The sequence below is a fragment of the Perna viridis genome, chromosome 3 (genome assembly GCF_037379345.1).
Source record: "Perna viridis isolate PV_CMFRI_1.1 ecotype Kerala chromosome 3, ASM3737934v1, whole genome shotgun sequence".
NCBI lineage: Eukaryota > Metazoa > Mollusca > Bivalvia > Mytilida > Mytilidae > Perna > Perna viridis.
This window is the reverse complement of record NC_142447.1, coordinates 26,246,049-26,264,293: the sequence shown is the minus strand read 5'-3', so window position 1 is coordinate 26,264,293 and position 18,245 is coordinate 26,246,049. Positions and strand designations below refer to the sequence as shown.

At 30.8% G+C, this 18,245-nt stretch overlaps 2 protein-coding genes across 2 annotated transcripts; one reads left to right on the top strand and one right to left on the bottom strand.

The window, feature by feature from the left end:
- Positions 1-595: 595 nt before the first annotated feature.
- LOC148621627 (uncharacterized) lies at positions 596-9,166 on the bottom strand. The gene is made up of 5 exons (XM_088576200.1): positions 9,031-9,166; positions 5,792-6,020; positions 5,137-5,263; positions 4,481-4,638; positions 596-3,366 (listed from the first exon to the last, which is right to left on the bottom strand). The coding sequence occupies exons 1-5, from the start codon at positions 9,087-9,089 to the stop codon at positions 3,010-3,012; spliced, it is 930 nt and encodes a 309-aa protein (XP_088432326.1). The 5' UTR covers positions 9,090-9,166; the 3' UTR covers positions 596-3,009.
- A 161-nt stretch (positions 9,167-9,327) lies between these two features.
- On the top strand, positions 9,328-17,665 carry LOC148621626 (3'-5' exoribonuclease 1-like). The gene is made up of 6 exons (XM_088576199.1): positions 9,328-9,483; positions 12,022-12,244; positions 12,479-12,689; positions 13,380-13,463; positions 14,334-14,443; positions 14,627-17,665. The coding sequence occupies exons 2-6, from the start codon at positions 12,036-12,038 to the stop codon at positions 15,081-15,083; spliced, it is 1,071 nt and encodes a 356-aa protein (XP_088432325.1). The 5' UTR covers positions 9,328-9,483; positions 12,022-12,035; the 3' UTR covers positions 15,084-17,665.
- Positions 17,666-18,245: the final 580 nt, after the last annotated feature.

The window sequence follows — 18,245 nt, the reverse complement described above, 5'->3', positions numbered from 1 at the left end:
TATAATTCCTACAATGAAACCTGAACTACAATGCACTTGTATGGTAACTATTTGAGTAAAAATATTTTTATAAAATTTAATATGACCATTTTTACTGTTAGAAAAGATGCCATCATTTCTATTTTATCTTTGATACAAATTATCCTACCACCTTATAAATAAACAATTTCATGAACTTTAAACCAAGCCCCTTTTAACCAGACTACTTTTATCAATGAAATAATCCTATGTGAAAAAATGTGTGTGTTTGGAATAAATTAATATGAATTAATCATAGTTTTTGCCAAAATATTAAATTATAAGGAATATAACTAATATCTGAATATATTATCTTATATAAAGAACTTAGGTTCGATTTATGCATAAAATAAACTGCTTAACAACTAATATCTACCGGTATATATATTATACAAGATTCTTTATATATTCAGATATTATTTACATTCCTTAATGAATAGAAAATTACAACAGGGGAGAACTGTCTTGTTTAACTCAGTTTGAAAAAGAAGATCTTGTTTTGTTTCGGTATTTTTTTGGAGGGGAGTGTTTAAATAAGACAGGTTCAAAACACATAGAAACTCAAATGACAAATATGACTTGTTTAGACAGGTTTAATCAAGGTAAAGCTAACAAATGTTTATAGTACAGGTTCACCTAAGAGTCAGGCAGAGGGTGATAAGACCATTTTTTCAACTCCCTTTATTGTCTAAATACATCCAGTATGTCCCACTATTATTTGAGAAACATTATAAAAGTAATGATAGAGCTTTGGAAATTGGATAAAAAAAATTGTTGGTTATTTAGTGATTGTTGAAAAAAAATGTGAGAAATATATATTTCAACTCAGTTGTTTTGATTAACTCTGTTACTTTCCCAGCCCTTTGGTATCTCCACCATAAATTAGACTTTTAAAGACTTAAGGTTTTTCGAAAGCAATCTATAGTGCAGGGGACATGTTCACTATTACAATGATCTTCGCCACACTCAGTACTTATCCCTCCCCATTATTAAATTAGTACAGTACAAGAGGAATAGCAGATTTGTAATGAGTAGTTTTCATGCCTTATGAATTTCTCCACATCCTGTATAGCAGAGCTTATAAGCTAGAGGAGTGATGCACAGTATTTTGTAAATCTGGAAGTAGTTCTAGGTCTGCATAGCAGATCTCTTAAAAAGTTTGACTTATGGCCTTACTTTTGTTTTACTTGCATGTTTCTTACATAAACCTGTATTTAATTTCAACAGTTGCAATAACAATGACGTCAGACATATACATGTAATAATTCCAAATATTTGGTGTTTACGAATACATGCTTAACTACAATACAATATAATGTAAAGCTTAACAATACTGCACCTTTGTAAAATTCCATAAAAAAAAGATCTTTGTAAAACAATCCACAACAGATATTTGTCAATTCTTATTCTACAATCACACTAAAATAACATAGTTTGTTCATTTAGAATTCAACTGGAAAATGTATTTACAAATAATGTTACATGTATGCAAACAACATATACATGTATCACAATCAAAAGAAAATAAAAATGTAAGTAAGGGGACAGCAGGGAGTATTTCACATGTATGAATACATTACTGTCAACACAAATTTGAATTTCTCCACTCTTCACAGTGGAGATATTATGAGTGGAGTCACAGTGTCTCCACTCTCCAAAGTGGAGTCACCATTTCAAAAATTGATTGTAGTTTACTACTGCTGTCTTTATACCAAGGTATATTTAATGGTTCAGGCAGTTAATAACATTTCTCAGGGACAGAAAAAAATATTGAAAAGTAAAGAAACAAAGCAATTTTATCCTAGTTTTTGCTTCGGTGGGGTCACAGTGGAGCCACAGTGGAGCCACAGTTGAGGACATGAGTGACTCCACTGTGAAGAGTGGAGAATTTAAAATTTTGGTTGATGGCAGTGTACTTAATATTATATTTGAACACTCAAGACAACCTTAAATTTAACACACAGTTTTCTTACAAGCAAATATTAATTTTTACAATGTAATTATTGCTGACAATGAAAAAGAATATTTTTATCCTTTCACAAGTCAAATAAATTTTAGCTTACAGTACACAAAAAAGTTATATTTTACAGTGTATGCACGTCAACAATTTCAAGATAATGTGGATGTCACACATTATCAGAATATTGATCAATAAGGAAATATAGGAGAGCAAATAAATTACATAGAATAGTTCAATAACAATTGGTTGGAAATAAAAAAACAAAATAAAACAAAGAATAATACAAATCATCCACCAGCTATATATCAAGAAACATAAGAAATGCCATTCCATCGTGCTCAGAGATTCTATGTTTAAGAATTAAAAACAAAAAAAATTATGAAAAAAATACTGATAAGGAAGGAAATCATTTTTTCCATCAAAACTCTAGTTAGTTTTTGATGTTGTTTTGTCTCAATACAGACTAAAAATTATAATACTTGGTAAAGAGGGAATTCTAATAAGTCTTTAAAAACGTTAAAAACAAAACGACACTCATGTGCATCATTCAATTCAGAAAAAAAAACTCTATAAAAAATGAAAACTACATTACAAAAACAAACATGAATTGTTACGGTCATTTCATAATTCATACTACTAATCTGAGATTATTCACAAATGATTAAGACAATGGAATCAGGGACTAACAAACATTTTAACCATATGCATAACAAATAAATGCATGGCACTTCTAAAGAACTGACAATGTTTTGCTGTCAATTTCAGAAAAACAAAAACAAACAAAATTTCAATCATAAGCTGTCAAGAACAAATCAATAAATTTCAAAGCATATTTATCAATATTAGTGACAATATATTACATGATTATCAAAGTATTGCACATAGCAATATTCAATGACCCATTCTGTAACCAGAATGTAAGGGACATCACTCAACACAAAAAAAAATACAATCGATAGGCCTAATTAGATGTGTAGGCAGAGACATATACTTGGAATGATACAAAAATCTCAAATAAAAAATTCTTAAATTCACCCTAAGAGCATCTTTATATCCTCTTCATCATCAGGAGTAGAATCTGCAGCAATTCGTCGATATGCAAGTGTCATTCTATTTGTCTCTTTCTTTTTTTTACACTTCATAGCAATAATAAAGGATCCAATAATTATAACAATTATGAGAACACCTGCAGCAATCAAACCTCCGTTAAACAACCAATCAGTGTAGGCAGGATTAGCCTGAGGACGAGGAGGGTTTCCATCAATCCTGATGAAAGTGTCATTTGTAATTGAAATTTTATCAACACTCTCTGTGTAATTGAATTCTGGCAGTACACAAAAGTCTCCATAGCAACAGCAAAAAGTAGACTTCAATCCTCTATATGTAATCTGTAAAAAATAAAAATAGTCATGCTCAAGTGTTCTTAGCTGTCTGATTCTAACACTAATATTTGTATTAGATTTACTAACAGTATAATCATGTATTGTATCAAGTTCCATGATAATGTCAACCTTCAAATATTGAATAACTGAATCACTGAGGAATATGTAGGCAAACAAACCAACAACAAAAAGACCAAATACATTCCAACAATCTGTTTATAGCAAATACAATATATAATGATGGTGTTCAGTGTATAATGTTGATCTTCCAGGAAGTTAAATCTTCTTTCAGACTAAGATATATAGAATAATAGTTACCTTTGATTTTGAAACAGACAATATCATATGGAATATCAAGATGAGCCTGTGAGCGCAAGTTTGAGATATTCCACAGGATATTTGAGTATCAAGATTGAAAGTAACTAACCTATTAGTCTATTTGGGCCAATATTAAAAAATATCCTAGATTCTCATCCCCAACCCAATTTTTCACCCTCCCTGAATTTTTTAATTTTGATTTTTTTTTCTCCAATTTAGGTCAATTTCTTTAATATTGACAGCTTTTTTCACTTAAATTGATAAAAAAATTTAAAAAAATAAAATTCCCCTGCCCACCTCTAATTTTGAAAGTGCTGGATGAGAATCTAAGAGTTGTATTATGAGGGCTTATTGAAAATTCAATTATTTGCATTTTTAATCATTTTAATGTATATTTAGTTTTAGAACTACTTGTATAGAGCAAGAAAATAGTAGTGGGCTACACACTATTGGTGCATCATGTCATTTTCATTCAAACTCTTAAGATCTGATGTCACAATCTCTCCAAATGTTTTGACGGATACTTTTGAATATCATGTCATGTATAAGAGAAAGAAAAATATCTGTCGATGAGATAAAAGGAATTACAGGATACAAATAAATTTAAATACCAATGAAATATAATAAGTTTTAATTCCCCATCTCAACTGTCCAGTTAACTATCTTAATCAGTTCATCAGGTGATTATCACTTAATCATGGGAAGACTAACTCTATCCCCTAAACATCAGTATTGTTATAGCTGTAAGTCTATATATGTGTATAAAGGCTTAAATTTCCATGGTAATGCATAAAAATCTTACATTGTGGCATCTTAAAGTTTCATTCTTCACTCCATCACAAGTGGTAACATTTGGTATATCCTGCTCACAAGAGTAGTACTGCATAAAGTCATCACCTCCCATTGGAATAGTTACACTGATGCAGTGTGAATTCTCATGTTCACAGGTTTCCTTTAAACCTATAAATGATTTATATTATTGACATAGATAAAATGAATAGTATGCAGTTAGCAAAACAAAAGTCCCTACATACCATTATCAAATTATTTTTAATTTAAATTAAATTATCATTTTTTTTAAATTGCATAAATTTATCAATTACTGATGACAAAAGGTATCATGTTCATAATAAGACAATTGTATATGCATTCATTTCAGATAAGAGTTAAGATTGTTATTATGTCAGCTGTTAATTTTAGCCTTTCTCTTCTATCTTACCAGTATACATTTGTTTATATATCATGGGTAAAATAAACTAAATGCTATGTAACATATAAATTCATATGAATACTAAGAAGCTGTTATTTTCTAATTATTTTGGACTAATGGGTGTTATTCAAATGAAAAATAATGTTACATTGATAACTTAATTTCATGATTTCATAGAGCCACAAATAATCACAAAAAATACCCTTCAATCACATAATCAAAACCTCATTGAGAAGGGTAATTTTTACCTTCAGAAATATTTCCTTTGTGAAGAGCATTATAGCACTTTTTTGGTACTGAGGGAACCATAGGCACATTGCAGTTACTTGTACTACAACAGTAATGTTGTGTAATTTCGTTTCCTTCATGTGGTATCTATAAAAAAAAAATAACGGGTTTAAAACCACTGAATACTGTTCCTGGTACAGCTTCTACACAGGTGATCAATAAGTACAAGATTTATTGAACAGTAAAAAAGTTAGCACAGCTAAACTAGTTTACTGATTAACTTAATCTTTCAAAAGACTGATGCATAAATGTCTACTTCCTGAACAGAAAAATTTGAAAAAAGAACAATATTTTTATTCCTAAATGCTTCCCTCCAAAACTTGCATGCATTGCTTGCTTTTAATGAGAATGGAAATGGTGAATATATCAAAGCGAAAACAACCCCATTGGGATTAAAAATATCAGGACAAGGCGTATGTATCAATATATATTTATAGGAATAAGTGTCAAATTTGGGGAATTTCTGAAGAAAAAGTTGCTAATGGGTAATGGTAAAAACTTTTGGAAAAGCCTAAAAATTTGAAAAAATGTCTGCTAATTTATGACTGTTAAAAATACTACTGCAAAAATACAGGTGTGTCCTAGGGAGGATATCAAGATAATAATTTGACAAACCTCAATAATTTTATTTTCTTCTGTTTTATTTAAATTTTTACAGATATCATTGACATCACATGATCTGTTATAGACTGGTTTACTATTGTGATGATCAAATTTTAAACTGGTATCTTTTTCTAAAGTTCTAGTGTAGTAGCAATGAGTGACATTACTGTCGCACTTTACACTTTTGATACCATTGGACTCACTTCCTGTATAACATAGTAATGAAGAACCTGCAGATAGCCTGAAAGTAGAAAAAAACAAATTTCAGTAGACAAAGTCTTTGCAGCAATGTTTGTTCCTGAATAATACAGCAACAATGAATCTTCTGACAGTATGAAAGTGCAAAAAAAAGACAAGTTTCAGTAGACAGCCTTTTTAGCATTAGGCAAAAATTAAAATTATGTTTGTTTCCCTTTACTCCACTTACCCATAAAATCACCCTACCCAAATAGTTTTATTGCCACATTCTCTGACAAGATTTTATTTTATTTTCAAAGCAACATTTTTCAATTCTTTGATCATGGTTTTTACAGAATCATATGAACTCTGGGAAAAAAATATTATCCCTATCTACCTACCTACCTATCACACCAAAGCTAAAAGCTAGGGTAGGGTAAGGTGAAACAAAACATTATTTTCAGTGTGGCCTAACACAGAAATGATGATTCTGCTGACAGAAAAAAAGTAAAAAAAAAAGTTTTAGTAGACAGTCTTTTCTGCATTGTTTGTTTATAAATAAAAACTACAGGTATAGACTAACATTTAAAGAAACAAGAGACTCCCAGGAGCCTGAATCGCTCACCTGATTGAATTTTGCCTTTCAAAGTCAATACATTTAACAAGAAGTTGTCAAACAATTTTGACTCATGAAGTCTTTGGTAGGACCTATCATAAGGATCATTTCAACAATTGAAAGTTTCTTTTAATCTATCATAATTTTCAAGGTATTGACTACAAACTGTCAAAAAAAAAAGTCATTTTTCCCCTTTCAATGGCAAAAACAACTTTTATCCCTGAAGACTTTTGTAGTCCTAATAATAAGGATCATTTAAGCCACTGAAAGAATTTGGCTAAACCTGACGGTTTTGGATATATATGCGAAAATCTACTGCCTGACCCCTATGTTCTATATTTAGTACCAGAGGCCATATTTTTTGATGGATCAAAAATCCCCATATCAGTTCTACGAAGGATACACCAAGGAACATTCATACCAAGTTTGGTTCCAATTGATCAATTTCATGTCAGAGGAGATTTTTGAAAGAAATAACATAAAAAATAGCAGAAACACTCTGTGAGTAAACTGATTAAAACAAATATTTAACCACAGAATGATCTCATCATGCCGAACACTTTTATCCATGTCAGACTTTAGCTAAATCGAACGGTTTTGGAGATATATGTGAAAAACTACTGTCTGACCCCTATGTTCTATTTTTAGTAACGGTGGCCATGTTTTTCAACAGATCAAAAATCTTCATATCAGTTCTACGCAGAATACCCCAAGGAACATTCATACCAAGTTTGGTTTCAATTGGCCAAGTAGTTTCAGAGGAGAAGAGTTTTGAAAAATTGTTAAAGACAACAGACGATGACGATGATGGACACCAAGTGATAGTAATAGCCCACATGACCTTCGGCCAGGTGAGCTAAAAAGTCAAAATCAAGATATGTGGTTCATATTACCTGACCATTCCAAATGAAATGCAATCCTCATATGGCCATGGAAAATAAATGTTTGTTATAAATTACATAGGATCAAAAAAATAGGGTAGGTAAGTAGGTATAGGTAGGTAAGCAAATTCATTAATTTATTTGGACACTTTTAGGAGGAATTCTTGGCTTCATTAGTGCTAAACTAAAAAATAATAGTTTAGCAGCATTTCATAAAAATACCAATAAATAAGCTAGGGCAAATAAAAATTGGGTAGGTAGGATAACCTTAAACTGACAAGTTTTTATTCTATGGCCTAAAAGAACAAACAAATTTCTTATTTTCAAGCCAAGGGTAACAGTTCATACTTGAGTTTACTGCGGGAAAGGGTATGTTCTAAAGCATGGCTAGTGAGGATCATGAAATGTTGATACAATTAAGGATATTGAAAATAAGACATATATGCACTTGATAGTCTAATTATTCTATTGTCTGACACCCAGTTATTCTAACAGTTCAATATTCTGATGGGTCAATGGCCAGACAGGTCAAGAGTCTGACATGGGGCAAATATCAATGTCTGAGTTACAGTACTACTAAAAAAACTAAACATGAGCTCATAAAACCAAGAATGAGCTACATGTATTATCATCATTTTGCAATGGTTGTCCAACTGTCCCTAAACATTTTTTTTCAAAGATTATCTGAAATCACTGTAGTGATCCCTTTCAAAGTTGGTAAACAATGCATCATTATCCTTTATCAAATTTGTTAAAACTATTATTGATTATTGTAGCCTGTCAAAAAAAACATGACTGCAACATATACAAATAAACGATATTAGAACCTAAGACTTAATATTTAAGTCCCTGAAAGAACTTGGTTCTTTTCTTGTTATTTTGTTTTAAAAGTTAAAAAATAATTTTGACAGATAGTAGCCTACAGGGAGGGGGTGCAAAGTCTATATTCGCACCTATACTTCTGATGAGTGGTTTTGTTTATTTTGTTTCAGTAGTATTCATAAGATAATTGCTTTAAAGATGTGTGACAGATAACCAGTCAGAAAAAAAAACAATATATCATTTAGTGAGGCATAAATGTAAGATTGAAAAACATGTACTTGCACATTAGTTAGAAGCATGACTAGAGAAAGGATACGCATAAGACCCACTGGGGAGGGGGGGGGGGGGTAACTTAAATTCATTTGGTAAGTACAGATGTGTGGCCCATATCAGTCTACTTTTTATGATAAGTAATATATGAAAGGGTAGGCATTTTAGTTACGGTATATGTGATTGGGGTTAAAATTTAAAAATAGGCTAATATATAAATGCATTACATATATAATATATATGAATGGATGTCAGTTTTCATTGTAAGAATATATGAATGGGGTGGGTAAAAATTTTCGGGGCTGCACACCCATACCCTTTTACCTGTTAAGTTACCCCCGTGATAAGACCTTACCTTATGGTATCTGTGACTGTGGTACATGTAATATTTGAAGATGCAACATAAATTATATTTATAATCAAGAGAAAGGATTAAAACACAAAATAAGTTCTAGTTAACCTATATAAAATATACCTAAATATACCTATATAAAAAAAATTCTATTGTCAAAATGCACAGTGTTGTGATATGATTGGCAAACATAATTAATTTCCTCGTTTAAATTGTGATTGAAGTTAAAGTGAAAGTAAGCCTCAAATAATGAAGTCGCTTACTACCTTAAAAAAAACATTCAGAAATAAGTAGAACTATTCAAACTTCTGAACTATGGTTACCTCAACTAAATGAATATATAATTAAACCTTTCGTATCCAAAGATCTCACAATAGTCATATGTTTGTATGTTTCTTTGAGAACGTCATGTTACAGAAAACTCAAGATTATTTTCAACATTGTAAGTGGCAGCTGTTTCGCACGTTCAATCTGCGATTTGCAGACAACAGCAACTTAGTGCAAATCTGGTAAATTAGACTTTTTGCCTGCGTAATCCACTTAAAGTCATATATTCAGAGGCAGAAAATCTACACGGGTGATACAGGTAATAACCGTAAATGGAGTCTATTACTCTTTTTTCCCTCTTGTTTCTTGAAAAGACTATAACTTATATATAAGTATACTATCAATTGAACATTTAAACGTTGAGTAACACTGAAAATGTTGATTACTACCCGTCCCCCCAATGGGCCAACATCCCCTTATGTTTGAAGAGTAGGTTGACCCGTGAAGAATAAACAGAAGTTAGCTGGAGAACCCCACCATCCCCCCTTTCCGGAAATTCTGGATCCACCACTGCAAATAGATCATGTGCAGCCGTGTGAGTCTTAGAACTACATGTATAACACCCTACACAATTATGGCAGCATGTATTTCTCTCACCTTACTGTTATTGTTAATATAGAGGCAGTCATTCAATAATCACTTTGGGGATTCAGTGTTACTCTGAAGCAGTTTTCTGATGTGGTTGGCCATATCAGTTATCAGCTTTGTACACCAGGAATAGGCACAATTACTTTCAACACTAATCATTCATTAATTTAGTACATGGGTTGTTTTCATGTAATCAATTAATGATTGATTACACTAGTTAATTAAATGTAATTTATTACAATCTATTACTTTTAAAGATGTAATTGGTGATTGCTTTTTATTATTTTTTATTATATACAATTCTCAGAAAGCAACAAAAATTATATAATGCTCAACATATTTATGTAGAGAAAAAAATCATTTACAAAATTGTAAATATCAGATCAAAAACATCAGAGTTGCACTTAATCAGTATAATAATGTTTTTAAGTCTTTTAAATTGTGGAAATGAGAATTATATTCCAGCTATTATATGCACTAATGTGTTATTAATACCTTTTGCTTTTGTTCATTTTTCCCTTATATATTAAATTTCTTTGGTATAAACAAGGCAAGGTTTTGCTGATTGTTCTTTTCAGTTTCTTTGTCATATTTATATTGTTATTTCAATTTTTGCTCTGAAAGAGGATGAGAATATTGTTTTTACTTTTTTAAATAACTTGCATCTTTTAAAAAACTAAAACTTCAAAATTTTTAAAAGATGGTCATCTAGATCAATAGTACAATTGTAATTAAGTCATAAATACGACAGTTTTGAAATAATGCTATGTTTTCAAACTTTAATTGATGAAACAGCTTGTTTAAACATACTGTCTACATGTAAATGTACTCTCAGGCCCAATTTGTTGGACCTTTTTAAATTGAGAGACAATTGAAAAATATATGTTTTCTTACTGTCCTAATTAGCTTTATAGTATTAAAATCTAGATTGCAAATATCAACACACAGTTCTTGTAATTGGTTGTAATTGAAAAGTAATCAATTATTACATAGCTTTGAGAAGCTGATTACAGATTACTTTCAATAACTCACTACATGTATGTTGTAATGAATAACAATTGATTATGATTACTGATTATGATTAACCCAACCCTGTTGGACACTGAATCCCAAAAGGGATTACACATTAATGGACTTCCATATGCAAAAGTATTTAGTTTTTAGATTTGGTAAGTGCCATGGTTTTTCTTTGTTTCTTTCTCACTGTACAGTACATGTACATAAATTATGTATTGCATGATACTATTTTATACACTCATGAAAGAAAGAATCTGTCCTCAGTCACAATTTCTGCTGCTAATAAGAATTTTTTACTTGTAGTAGAAATCCCAGAAGTTTTATGTTGGATTCATTAGAATATACATTTACATATACATGTACATATGCAATACTATCTTGGATACCTTATAACTTTTCATCATTATTTTGGAAAGTGCTAAAGAACAACCACCTTTTGACATACAATGTAAGGTTTCATTCTTGTTTCCAAATATACTCAATCATAAGACATGCCACATTAATGACTTAGTCTTGTCTTATTGCACAAAAGTTCTCACAAGCAAGTGTTTTATCTTGCCACCTGGCTTCTTGGAAAAGTGTTAGAAGTGGCAATTCTTCACTTGTAGTGATATTAAACTTGATCAAATGATTGTAGTACTAACTGTTATTTTAGTTGGAAAAAGTTTGAAAAAAATCATTATGGGGAGAATTAGTACTTTTCAAGATCCTTATTCCATTTATATTAGTGTATTTGAAATATGACACCAGATCACTATCTGCTAATATTGTGAAACATGTTGTATTGAATTTTGTACTGTGTTATTAACTATTGGCTAAAATGCATTGATTTAATTGTATTAATTTGCATTTGAAAATTTGAAACTTATCTTGTTATTTATTCTGTCTGTCTTGTCTGATATTTATTATCAAATGCATATCTTGATTGGTCTGTTTGTTTACTCCAAGGTGTCATCCTAAAAAAACAGGTAATTAGTGTAAGTTGTGAGTTTGTCCTCACTAATTACTTAATTTACCTTATTGGAGATTAACTATGTCAACACTCTTGGATTATTTATAGCATTCATGAAATTTCTACAAAACAGAACATCAAAACATCAGAATTCTAGCTTATTTTTTTCATTTCTGTTAATGGGCAACTTAGTGTTTTATTTTTAATACAAAGAATTATTGCATATGCAATTTCTTTCAGCTCAGATAGAGATCATGTCATCCCAGGATATAGATCCATTAGAGGACAACTTAAAAGCAGAAGCATCATGTGATGAAATACATGTGCATCGCCTGAAAGGTGTCAAAGATGGACAATACAGCAATCCTGTGTATAAAAAGCTATCCGTTATCAATGGTGAAATTAACAGAATGACAAGAGATGACCTAATACATAGGTTAGAGGATCTTCATCTAGATTCAAGGTACAGATTTTAGTTATTACAACTTTACTTATCAATAATAATGAATTGAAAGTACATGTAAAAGCTTTTAGAACACAATATTTTGTTGTTAGCTTATTTGTATTCTTCATCAAACATCTGCACTGTTAGAGTAAGTATGGGATATAGCTGTTTTTTTTTGTGCATGCCTTGCTGGAGTTGGTTGACATACATATACATGCATATAAGATATTCTCTGTACCTTTTGCTTTTCAGAGGTGTAACCGATGTTCTAAAGAAAAGACTCAAGTCCCATTACAGACAAAAGAAGCTGTCCAAGGCTCATGTATCTCCACCAAAAAAGAACAATGTTGATTACTTAATGATTATAGATTTTGAAGCAACTTGTGAGGCAGATAATGAACATTATAAACATGAGATAATAGAGTTTCCTGTTATTCTAGTCAACTATGAAAGCAAACAAGTGGTGTGTAATTTAGTTTTGCATAGTAAAATCCATCTGTAAAATTATAAACAAGTTTGAACTTTTTTTTGGTTTCTGCTTCCTAAGTGGATAAAGATGGCATGCAGAGTTATCAATTTAAAGAGAAATTAAAATGACCATAATTGACAACAACACTTAAACGAACACTGCAATGTTATTTATTTATGCACATGTTTCACCTGTGATGCCAGTGTCATCAGGACAAGGTAAAGACAAATTTCTGTCTCTGAGATATGGGAAAGTATGTCAACATTAGATGCCATTTCTGTGTACTTAAAGGAAACATTTTTTTCATTACCATGTTTTGATGATGTACCCTTAGCCAGTGAAACATGCTGACAAATAAATAATTTATTTTTTTAAACTCTGTTTAACTGACTGGTATTACTTAAGTAAGGAGGAGTAATTTATGTGAATTGACATTTGCAATTTTTACAAATAGTTGTAAGTGTAAAAAGTATCCTAAGTAAAACATTTATGATATGATGTTTAATCAATTTATCATGACTGTTACATGCTTGACTATATTATGATTTTAGTCATTAAGTATGACACACATTAATTTGTTCATATAAAATTGAACTTCAGCTTAAAAAACAATTTTTGCTCACAGATAAAAAGAATGTGATTTAAATTTTAATCTGATTTGTAAAATTATGTTTACCATTACAGATTGATGAGTTCCATGCCTACTGCAAGCCCAGAATTAATCCCCAATTGTCTGATTTCTGTGTTCAACTGACTGGTATCACTCAGGTAATTGGGAGTACTTTAAATCATTTAACATTGTCAATTTACAAATAGCTGTAACTGTAAAAATTATGGTGGAACATTCATGTAATGGTTTATATCAATATATGAAGCTCCTCTTAACTTGTCTCGGTTAATGTGCAATTAAAGATGGCAGCTGTACACTTTGTAATCTATATACAGCAAATCTTGTAGGTCATTTCATTGTAAAAACTTACTCAATAAAAGAAATGAACTATTTTATGCAATTGTTGACCAACTACTAGTACATGACTCTGTTCCTTTCTGCGAACAAAGGGAAGATGAAATTCTCATCTCACTTGTTGGTGGCATTACTGACTTTAATAACATTCTTGATTCAGGCACATGGAAGCAAATGATATTCTGTATAGCAGGTCACATGTTCAAAATGTACAGAGAATTTCAGGTTGTTTTACTTGAAAACAGATATAATTTTGGTCACTCATACATGTGTTATAATACTTCTTTGACTGAAAAACTACAAATGAATTGTCGAGTATAATCTATGATTTCATTTTATGTATACATGTTTTGTTGAATACGGGTAGTTAAATACAAGTTTTGCAAATCTTGGAGGGAATAAAGACAATCAATCAATCAATCTATGCTCAGAAAGTTATATTAGTTCAAATGCACTATGATGACTTCGTTATAATGTTGGAGAAAAGCCTACAAAGCTGTGCTATTCCACTTAACACTGCTGTTTCAAATTTTGCATAGGCTTTGTAAAGCTCACATGAGATTAAAATTTCATTTCTAATTTCATTTGAGAGCTATTTGTTTTGATGTTTGGATGCTTTGGATTTTACAAATTCTTCAGTAAATCTGACTTAAATGATCTTATCTTTTGTATAGGACAAAGTAGAAAGTGCTGATGAATTTCCAGAAGTTTTAAAAAAGATGGAGCTGTGGATGAAGTCACATGGTTTTAGGGAAGGAAAGAGATTTGCTGTTGTAACAGATGGGTATGTTTTTAACTATTGTTTTTGTATGGAAGCTAGATTTTGAGACTTTTCAGTGATACTTGAAAGAATAGGCCTCTAAGTACATTTTAAATAAATTCTTATTTAGCAAATTTTTAATGTAAGACTACTTGAAAAGAAAAAATGGGATTGAAATTTTATATATATTATTTTAATGTTTTGTAGGCCATGGGATATGAGCAGATTTATGTACATGCAATGTCGTCACAACAAAATTCCATTTCCACGCTGGGGAAGAAGATGGATAAACCTACGCAAATCATATTCCAACTTTTATCAATGTAGAAGAACCAAGTTAAATGAAATGCTGAAAAGCTTAGGAATGACATTTGAAGGTCACTTGCACTCAGGACTTGACGATTCTAGAAACATTGCTAGAATAGCAGTAAGACTTTTGGAAGATAGATGTGAATTAAAAGTCAATGAATACCTTCATTATGACAAGAACGAAAATGCTTTCAATGCAAAGCATATACCTGTTGAGGCACCCACTGCTGGTAGTAGCACTGATGAAGAACTTGAGAAATCATTGAATGATTTACATCTAGCTAAAGATCCTACAGAGTTAGAAAATGAGAATGTAGATGACCTGTTAGAATACTACAAACTTCAAAAATCTTAGTAACATCATTTTCTGGCTATGTTAGTTTGATTGATTGGCGAAGTAGTTACAAATTTAATAAAACTTGTACATAATTTATCAGGATATAACTGTCAGACTTAAAACTCAATTTAAAAAAAATCCAAACATGAGATTTTATTGAATTATTTACTTTCTGCTAAGACCTTACTCTTACAGAGTGGGAAAGTCAAAATGTAGATGATTGTTTTGTTATTATCATTTAAAAAAAAAAACTATAATTTTGTTCAGAAGTTTTGCCCTGCAGAAGATTTTTATAACAGATTTACTATTTATCCTCACAATATTGCCAATCACAAACCACTATGATAATAAATAATTAGTGCTAAAAACTCATTCTTAAATATTGTTATTTGACACTAGAACTGTTTTTTTCATATTTTAACCAAAGTGATGAAATATTTGTTAAAAAATTTAGTAGTATTTATATTAAATATGGAAGTAGAACACACATTAAATTGGTGTGGAATTTTAATGGAATTTATTGTATTACCAAAAAAGATTTACTAAAAGATAGCACATTGTAGTTGCATTTAGGAAACAACCTTTTACCATTACAGAAAAGTAATGCTGAGTTAGTAACTATAGCAACCCAATATTTTTTTTACAGATTTTTCAGTCCTGCTTGTACCTGAACATTGTAGTGTCTAAGTAGGGTGACATGCCTACTTGGGGGTTTGTTGCTTCTCAGGCTTCACACAGCAGCAGACAATCATTTTGTCTCTAACTGCTACAGACAGGCTTTCAAAATTCTTGGATGTAATTCAAATCATACATCCGATAAAGTCACATAAAATCATTCACTTTTTACAACTTAAATAAGATTCTTGCATTTTCTGAGAGGGCTGGCTGCAGCGTCTAAAGAGAATTTCGAACATCAGATGCTGTTCAAAGCTTGGTTGCTTCTGTGATCTAGTACAATTAAGATCTAACTCAAGGTGTCAGAATAATACAAAGCAGGGTCTGTTCAATTTGTTAAGCATTCTTGTCCTGAAATTTATGAAGTATCAGCCATATGACAAACAAAAAACATAATCAAACAATATAAATATTGTAAAATGATTTTATTCCTTTTTCTTCCACATTTCAAATCAGCTACAATTGATTTTTAAAACTACAAAGAAATGTGATTTGCCAACTTCTTAAGTCTTCTTGATACTTAATTTAAGTAAACACTATTAAAATTGAAGAAAAAAATTACTGCTGTACACATGTATTTAGTTTGCTTCATTTCAATAATTTTTTTGTGGGGTGCAGTTTCATATGACCACAAAGATATTGAGGGCAAGTGTGGTCTTAAAGACCATTCAAACTTGGATACAGCTTTGCTTTTAGTGTGGTTAGACATTTGACACAAGATAAGCATTTGATTCTTTTTAGTACCTAGTTCCTAAATTGTTCCAGTCACAACCTCCAAAATTATTCTCAACCTTCCTTTTAGGTTATGGTACTTATAGAATTTCAAAAAGATCCATTCCATTTCACTCAAGTTATCATCCAGAAATCAGAAAAAAAATCTTATTTCTGCCCCCAAATTCTTAATTGGACAAAGGTCAGGTGCAGATTGATTTTGGGGGTTAAGATTAAAATAGTTCAGGATTGAGGGGCCAGAAACAAAGAGATTTCCAGATGTCAACACAATAAATTGAGTGAAAGTGAATTGATCTCTTTTGAATTGTACTGCAAGGTGCCATACCTCAAAAGGATTGATTTTTGGGGTTGTGACTTTAGCATATAGAATATTGTGGAACAATGTCATAGACATCCATGTGCTTTTACTTGAGTTAGATAAATTATATGAAATGCTTGTTTTTTTGCCCTAATTCCAAAATGAATGTGGCCTTTACACATACTTCCTTTTGTTTGTTTGGAATATTGTTATTAAATTTTATAAAGATCAACCAATTAGTAGTTATGCTATCACATGAAAACCAAGTGTGTACATATGATGCCATATAATTATATGACCCCATTTTTTTGCAGTCATTATATAATAAATTTGAAAATACTTCTGTCATGCCTTCACCTGATTTTTCATGAAAAGTATTCAAAGAATACGAAATTAAATTAATATGACCTAAAATCAGAAATTTTGAAAAGATGGTCAAGTGATAATTTGTTATTAATTATTTAATGGAATATTCATGGCAGACTTATTCATGTTTATGTTACAAATTTTTATTGTATCATTGTATATGTATTACTGGACAGTGATATTTTTTTTAATAAAATGTGATATTAATGTTTGTTGAAATAGTAGTTAATCTGCATAATTACTTCTATTTAAGGAGGTAGACCTAGGGTAAGGGTAATAACTCTTGAAATCAGTGATATGTTTGTATCATATTCAATTTCACCAAAGTCTATCAAACTTTCATTTGAAAGAGAATGAAACCAGTCAAAGTTACTTTGATGCTGACATGAGTTTTATGTAAAATGCTGAATACAAACGTTTGAATGATTTGTAAGAGTTGTGTCCCTTACTTGGTCTACCTCCTTAAGCAGGTTTCTGTATTTCTGTTGTGCATGTTTAAGCTCAGTAATTATTAAATGAGCGAAGCTTATCTGTTTGAGTGTTTTTGTGTTTGATTTTATATATTCAGACAGCCAGGAGTAACAAAAGTTTGATATAAGCCTCTATTTCCAAGGGAAAATAGAAGTACTAGAAATTTCCAGGAAATAATGGGAAATATAATAATTGTTTAAAACTAGTGTTACTTTTAATCTTTATTTAAGACCACACAAAATTTTGGGTTGTTATAATGGTATGGTGCTGTTGTCATCTTTCTTTGAATTTGGTTTTCATAGAGAATTTGCTGGTTAATCTTGATAAATTTTTTTACCAAGGTTACAACCCATAATAAAATGTTTTGCCTGCTACAGCTTGATCAATACAACTGCAGAGGTTAAACCATGAACATTTGGGACAAATATGGACACACTATTCAAGCTTGATACAGCTTTGATTTCTGATTCCTATTAAATATTTGACACTGGATAAGAATTTTACTAGAATCAATGTGGCCCTTATTATACAACCCACAAACGAAGTTTGGTGGCAGTATATAGCTTTCATCCAGTCAGTCCATCAGTCTGTCCGAGCTGTTTTCTAAGCAATTAGAAACATTATTATGAAACTTTGTG